At 47.0% G+C, this 7,969-nt stretch overlaps 1 protein-coding gene across 1 annotated transcript in view; it reads right to left on the bottom strand.

Annotated features, from left to right (window-relative positions):
- Window positions 1–247: 247 nt before the first annotated feature.
- The window catches only part of MARCHF4 (membrane associated ring-CH-type finger 4), a 106,822-nt gene continuing 99,100 nt past the window's right edge, over window positions 248–7,969 (bottom strand). The window contains exon 4 of the mRNA XM_049614936.1: window positions 248–818. Coding sequence (XP_049470893.1) covers window positions 451–818 — 368 coding nt within the window. The 3' untranslated portion in view covers window positions 248–450. The remainder of the gene's footprint in view (window positions 819–7,969) is intronic.

Here is a 7,969-nt window from a genome sequence, read left to right as displayed (position 1 = left end):
GCGCACACAGGGACGCCACCGCTGCCACCTCACCGTCGCCCTTCCCAAGCCTCCTTTTCTCCCAGGTGCCCTCACCCAAGGGCAGTAATCCCAGGCGGATGGGCACATCTGGGATTTTTGTCCTTGTGTTTTGTTACGTTCAAGCTGTATTGCGCTTCCTTGTTGAGTTTGTACTGGTTCTTCTTGCTCTTGTTGGAGGATGGGGGTTGACCGATTAGAATCACGAAAAGCGCCCTGGACACCCGACTCACTCGCTCCAGCTCTGACCCTGCCTCCAGGGCCCCCACGAGGCCCACTGCCTTCTGCCTGCCGTCTGCTCCAGCCCCTGGGATGCCACTTTGCCTCCCCACACCTGCTCCCCAGACTGTGGCCTGCCAGGCCTTGGCCCCTTCCTGGCCCAGCCTCCCCATCTCTGTGCATGGTCACGGCCTCCTTTCCAGGTCTCTCGCCTCACACTGTCGTGACCCTCATGACAAGCTCCCGGCTCCCGCCCTGGGGTCCCCGCTGTTCATGAGGTCGTAAGTGACTCAAGATGTGCAGGATGGTGTAAGCACAGTGGTGATCGGACAGAGGGCCTGAGGGGTGGCTGGCCGCCCTGGTAGGGCCTTCCTCAGGGCCAGGGGCGCCCACAGCCTCCTCTTCGGAGGAGGGGACATCGGCCTGGGTGGATGAGGAGGTCCGGGGGTTTGTCCTGCCTCCTGACTTTTGATCTTCCAGGTCTTTCGTCCTGTCATAGTTCAGCACTTTCCACTGCTGGTTGACAGCCTGCCACCGTTTAAAGATGCGGTACACAGAGGGTCCCTCGTGCACGATGAGACCTGGAGGGGCAGGGAGGGAGAGAGAAAAGGACAAGAAAGAGACAGGACGTCACTGCTGGAAAAATGCTTACACACAGATGTACACATTGGGGCAAGCTGGATTTGTATCGGTTTGATTTGTTCTTTTCAAACCTCCCTTTCAGATCTGAGCCCCTGTATGCCTAGGCTTCACGAGTCTTCAGAAATAGAAGGTGGAAGGCTACCACACGAGTTCAGGAAATGGTCCAGTGCCTACATGCAACACGTTTGCCCACCTCTCCTCCACCCCTCCCACTTCTTGGCTTGACAAAACCCCAAATCATCATCTGTTGAGGCATAATATAAATATATTTTCCTCCCTCTACCATGTAGCCATGGCACCAGGCATTGAGCAGATGTTGAATGAACCATGTGCTTTCAAAGGCACCATGAAAGATACCAAGGGTCATTCCATACCTGCTAGATGATGTCTGGAATTACATTGGTTAACTCTTCGCTATTTAACAAATAGTCGAATTCTCTTGAAACACACCCCTGGGAAAGAGAACTTTGACACAGTTCTACTGGCCAGAAGCAGTGCAGAGTCAGAAAGAGGCCATACCAGACAACCGGAAGATAAATATTATGTGCCTACTACGTGCCAAGCACTAGGTGTAGTGCAGTGAGCAGGACAGGCAGAGTCCTGCCCTCCAAGAGCTTATATTCTAGCAGAGAGACAATAGCAGGCACATAACCAAACTGATAAGACTATTTCAGGTGATGACAAATGCTATAAGGAAGATGAAATAGGGTTAAATAGCCACTGGCTGCAGATACTGAGGGTCCTGCTTTATCGAAAGGATGGTGAATAAGGAGGTGGTATTTACATTGAGACATAAATGATGAGAAGGGGGGGGACCATGCCAAGATCTGGAGAGAGAGCATGTTGGTGGTAGGAACTGCTAGTGCGAAGGCCAGGAGGTGGGAATGGAATGCACGTGCATCAGAAAGAAGGTCAACGTGGCCAGGGTGCGGTGATGAGCAGGAAGTACAAGGAGATAAGGGGGCACAGAGGGGCACGATATGATGAGGCCTTATAAGCCATGGCAAGGGATTTCTGTTTTGTCCTGAGTATAATGGGAAGCCATTGAAGGGTTTTAAGGGAGGGGTGAGGGGTGATGTGATCTAGTTTACCCTGCAGAAAGCTCATTCTGGCTCCTGTGAAACAATAAACTGATGAGGGAGAACAGCAGGAGCAGGCGACCAAGCAGGAAGTGATGTAGTGATTCAGGCAGGAACGGATGGTGGTCTCTACCAGGGTTATAGCAGTGGGTTGCATGAAAAATTGTGTGGTCAGGACGTATGTAGAGGCAGAGCTCACAGGCTTGCTGACAGATAAGTTGTGAGTCAAGTGAAAAATCTGGACAGCCCAGGAGCTTTTGGCCAACAATACACTAGTGGTGTGCCATTTACTGAGATGTGGATAGCATGAGGGCGGAGGGGGGAGGATTTATGTGGTGGTGGCCATGACTATATTAGTTTCCTACTGTTGTTGTAATAAATGACCACACACTCAGTGGCTTAAAACACACAAGTGTTCTCTTATAGTTCTGGAGACAGAAGTCTATAGAGAAGGTATCAGAGGGCTGCTTCTTTCTGGTGGCTTTGAGAGGAGAATCCATCTTCTTGCCTTTAAGCTTCTAGAAGACACCTGCATTCCCTGTCTCTTTCCTACATCACTCCACCTCTTTGTTCCAATGTCACATCTCCTACCCTTCTGTCATTGTCTCTTTCTGCATCTCTCTTATAAGAACCTTGTGATTACAAGTCCACCCAGGTGACCCAGAATACCCTCCCCATTTCAAGAGTCTTAAATTAGTCATGTCTGCAAGTCTCTTTTGCCATAAAAGGTCACATTAACAGGCTCCAGGGATTAGGACCTGGATCTTTGGGGGGTCATTATTCAGCCTACCACAGTGATTAATAGTTATATTTTGATTATGGTAAATTTAAGATGTCTGTTAGAAATGTCACTGGAAGGGCCAGGTATACAGTTGAACATATGAGTCTGAAGGTTAGAGAGAGGTCTGGCCTGGAGGTAGAAGTCATCAGTGTAGAGGTAGAATCTGAAGTCTCAGGAATGGCCCAGGAAGGCAGACAGATTAGAAAAGAGGGACAATGACAGATTCCTGGGCCTTTTGATAGAATTTTGGCGGAGGTAGAGCCAGCAAAGGAGGTCCTGAATGAGCAATAAATGGCATAGAAGCAAGACCAGCAAGTGTAAAGACCCAGAAGTCTAGAGAAGGACACATTTCAATAAAAAGAGTGTGCTAACTCTTAAATTCTGTTGAGAAAACAGCTCATGTGGAATGAGGGGTGACCACTGCCTTGGTGGGCACAGGTGGAAGGAGGTTGATAGAAAATCAAGTAGTTCTCATCCAAGTGTCTTTTTCTTCTATGATTCATCAGCTAAGATGGAAGGGATACAGGAGGAAGTGTTGAAGATTATTGGGGAGAAGAAAAAGGGGGAAATGATTATCTTAGAAAAGTGGGAGACTGAATTTACAAAGGAGATATGGTAGAATTGTCTGACAGTGCTCAGCAACCATTTGAGGTTTGTGGCCACAAATTTGAGGTGAGTTGTATAGTTTTTCTCCATAACTTCAACTGCTGGCTAGGTGCACCTATAGAGTAAGAAAGTTGGGTTTCATTAGTGTAGACTTTTTCTGTGAAAGAAAGACAAGTAAGAGAAGACATAAGATTTACGGATGTTGGCAAGGGAGGGATTATTAAACTGGCCCATGGAGTCTGAGCTGGAGAGGAGGAAAGGGATACACAAAAGTGATAAAGAATAATGAAAAAAGGAAAACTGGAAAGTAATAGGGTCAATGCCAAGAGTTCTCTTTGAAGTTATAGAATTGCTAGAGTCAGTGAGCTACAAGGATAGGGGTGTGGAGTGATGGGCAGAGTGGGATGTTTAAATCCAGATTTTGGAAGTGGTGTTTTTCTTGGTGATGATGAGGTCTAGGGAATGTCCACTTGAGCAGAGGCTGAGGTGGGCTAGAGGAAAAGGCTTGTGGAGTAAAGAGATAACCAAAGAGTTGGACAAGTTGTCTGTATCAGCCATCCTCAGTGCTATTAGGCCAAATGTCCCCTTTTTATAATAGGTATAGTTTAATATTCCCTTTCCTATCCTGAAGTGAAATTCATAACGTAATATAAGCTACTATGGTTTCTTTTTAAAAAATAAATTAATATAATGCACTGACAAATAATGTAAAAAAGAACAAACGAGACGTCATTTAGACCAGACAATATAAATTTCAGCATAAATTCTAGGGCACAACTACATTAGAAAACAAACAAAAACCTCAAACATTTCTGAAATGCCCCCCCTAGGAGATGGTACCACCTCCACTGAGAGGCACTGATCATAGAGATGCTGAAGACAAGAATAGTGGGAGGGAGTGCATGAACCAGCTGCACCCAGGAATGGGAGGAGTGAGTAGGTGGCCAACAGCCAACAGCATCAACAAGGGGAAAGGGACAATCAAATATGATGATATGCACTTCAAAGGGGCTGGGGCTTCTGAAGGATAAAGGAAGAGAGGTGGTTTGGAAGGGGTGATGGAGAATAAGAAGGATGCGGACCTCACCTCCAGTCCCCGTATAATACAGCATATGGGAGAAAAAGCAGCTACCACTTGAGAAAGCAAGAAACAGTGTCCTCAGAAGAAGCTGTTTCCATGAAAGGAACACTCAGAGAAGTTGCTGGTGACAGGCGATGACGTCCAGAGGAAGGGCTGGGAAGATGAAGCCAGCTAAGGGATGAGCAGAATAGGAAAGTGATGATTGTCCATATTGTGAGAGTGGTGCAGGAAGCCGGGCCCTGTGATGGGGAGTGAGATGACTCGGGATTCACCCTGCAGCAACTGTCAGTGTAGGGATGGCTGCTGGCCTGGCCTCTGGAGGGAAGAGCTGACTCACAGGAGCAAACAGTGATGAGTCACTCCAGCATCCTCAATGTCAAGCAAAGAGACCAGATGGAAACCTCTCAGTGCTTCTCCAACCTTGAACACACTGTGATTCTAGGAGACAAGATAGCCACCCACCACCGCTCTTTCTTCTAGTATGACAATAGTTCCTGAGATTGCACTCTGGCCACATGTTTTCAAAAGTTTGTTGGAGAGACCATCTCCCTGTGACCCAGTTGTTCCTAATCTTTTGGGTCACATGCCCCTTTGAGGATCTCATGAAGTCTAAGGACCATCTCCCTGGAACACAAACCAGACATATGAATTTAGGGTTCATATATCTTCTGAAGACCATCTATCGATCCCTATTTGTGGCCTGATTCTAGACAAGGAGACCTCCTCTCTGCCCCTTGTCTCATCACTCTCTCCCAGTGTACAGACCCTCATCACTTCCTTCAACCTTGTGAATATAAGTCCTGTGGCACTGCTTCATTCATATGTTGATTAGTTCCACAAGCTCTTTTCCCTGTGCGGTAAGCCCCTCGAGGACTGAGTCCAGGAATGGTTGAGGCCTGGGCAGTCAACACAGTAACAGGAGTTTAATGAAGCCTTGGTGATGATGGAGGAGATAGGGGCCTCAGGGAGAGAGAAGCAGAATCTTTTGAAGCCCCAAACTAACTCTTTCCAATAAGAGCCATACACTTGATTCTTAATTAGCTTCTTGATCACACAATTTTACCCTGATTGAAGAGGGTGGCTTAAATTTTTGGTCTGAATGCTGCCTTCTAATTATCTAACTGTCTAGTGATCAGGAAGTAATTAAACCACTTTAATGGATAGGAGGCTGAAGGGGGGAAAGTGCACCTGTTTTTGTAGATAATGCTTGTTTGGCAAAAGTGGGAAAAGCACAAACTACCTTATTTGCATCCACTCCCCTTAGTTCTTCCTCTGCTTCCCGCTCTACAAATTACTTATTGATTCCTTGGCTTGTGGAATAAAAAAAAAAAAAAAAAATGGAGGAAGATGGGTGGGGCTCATCTAATTGGGACAGTTGAAAATAGGCAAGTTGAAGAGTTGGGAGAGAAGGAAGATGAGTTGGAAATGGCAGTGGATGGAGAGAGAAGATGAAATTAGAATAGGAGGGAAAGAAGTTATTGGTGAAGGGAGGCAGAGAAATAGTAGAAGAGGATGGAACATTATAATGCATGGCAATACCAGAAACTCAGTAAGTTTTGATTCACTGGGTGCTTCTCTCAAGTTGTTTTCTTTTTCTTTTCTTTTTTTAAGTTTATTTATTTATTTAGAGAGAGAGCTTAGGTGGGGCAGAGAGAAAGGGAGAGTGAGAATCCCAAGCAGGCTCCGTGTTGTCAGTGCAAGGCCTGACGTGGGGCTTGATCTCACAAACTGTGAGATCATGACCTGAGCCGAAATCAAGAGTCAGATGCTTAACCAATTGAGCCACCTAGGCGCCCCTCTGGGGTTGTTTTCTATTTAATTTAATAGTTACCTTGTAACCACCCACAAGGTGCCCCACCCTGGGCTGTATTGTTGGGACATCCAGTCCCAGAAGAATTGCCACCTTCATCTCCCTAATGTCTCTCCACCTTTGGGGGCAACTCTTCCTCATAGAGCTGGAGGATCCTTAAGTGTCAGAACCCTTTGCTTGTCATCATATCTCTCCCCTGAGCCTCCAGCTGAAGCGGCCCTTTGGTTAGCCCATGAGGAGCGAAGGAAGGTGGCCATTGTGAGTGGGTGGTCCTGTCTGCTTGGCTCCCTCTGCCCCTCAGTCGCTGATGACACAGCTTTGTCAGGGAGTCCTCAATCCTCGGTTGGGATTGGCCTCCCAATCGTGGCCTGCTGAATTTTGGCCATTGGCTCTTGCTGTGTCCCAAGCAGTGAGATACAATTTAATTCTATTTAGGTAATATTTCCTGAGTACCTACTATGTGCTTCTTTGAACACCTGTGATAGGACAAAAAAACTTGTTCTTATTATATACGGAGGTAACAGGCCAAGGTTAACTGAGAAGCCTGCAGAGAAGCCTCTGGCCCCTCAGCAATGCCAAAATCCCTTCTTCCCACCCCCTATTTCCTGCTACTATCCTGATCTAAGTGGCAAAAAAGTTGCAGACAATTCTACAACAGTGCTTCTCAAACTTTAGCATGCATCAAAATCAGCCAGGGACCTTGTTAGAACCCAGATTTCTGGGCTCTGGCCCAAGAGTCTGAATCAGTAGGTCTTGGTTGAGGCCTATGAATTTGCATTTCTAAGATGCTCTTGAGTGACACTGATCCTGCCTGTGTGTGGAGCACACTTGAGTAACACTGCCTAGAACATGACCCTTGTCGTGGCCTACTGCCTCATGGAAGGCTCGAGATTTTGATCAAATAAAGAGCTGTGGGTAATTTTTTAAAAATCTCTAGTTCCCGATGCAGTAGACATGAAGATGTGAGGCAGCTAAAGAAACGGATGCTTCTTCTTCTGGACCCAAAGAACTTTGGGTCTCATGTTTTAGAGGCAACTTGCCGGTGAACGTGCATCGGACATGCAGAGTATCTACCACTTTCTAGCCTTGTGGATTTAGGTAAGTCACTTCCTCTTCTGAGCCTCAGTATTTCTGTCAGTAAATTGGGACTGATACCACCTTTCTTATAGGGTTGTTATGAGATTAGATGAGGTAATGAGTCGTGTGTGCTGATGCCTGGCACTGTGCCTGGCCACATGATATTGAGTATTGGGGGGTGGGGTGGGGATGGAGATGACAAAAGAGAAAAAGCTCACTCATATCTTTTCCTCCTTTGCCAACCCTGTTCCCACGCACAAGCACCTGTTCTTCGTCTCCTAATTGTCCTTCCCAATCCTCAGTCTGAGTCATTGTTTACAGATGAACAAGATGCTGGAGCCAAAAGGAGCTCTGGAGGCCAGCTGATCCTGCAGATGTGGTGACAAGCCTCCACTCCTGCCTCCTCTCCCCCTGCCAGGAGCCTTCAGCAGTGCCAGTGGGGGAATGCTCCCCCCCTGCAGGGCTGTCCACTGTCACACAGCTGCGGGGCAGGACTTACACGGAAGGCTACCACTGCCAAACTCCTCTTCCGGACATTACCCCTCAAGAGCCCAGCCCTGTCAGAATCTGCAGTAAAGAACCTGTCGGGCAAGTGTGGGGAAAGATCAGTCTAACCAGCTAGGGTTTTGGTTTTTTTTTTTTTTTTTTTTTTTTTT

Source organism: Panthera uncia, assembly GCF_023721935.1.
Source record: "Panthera uncia isolate 11264 chromosome C1 unlocalized genomic scaffold, Puncia_PCG_1.0 HiC_scaffold_3, whole genome shotgun sequence".
NCBI classification, from domain to species: domain Eukaryota; kingdom Metazoa; phylum Chordata; class Mammalia; order Carnivora; family Felidae; genus Panthera; species Panthera uncia.
Note: the sequence above shows the minus strand (reverse complement) of the source record. Positions and strands in the feature narration are given on the sequence as shown.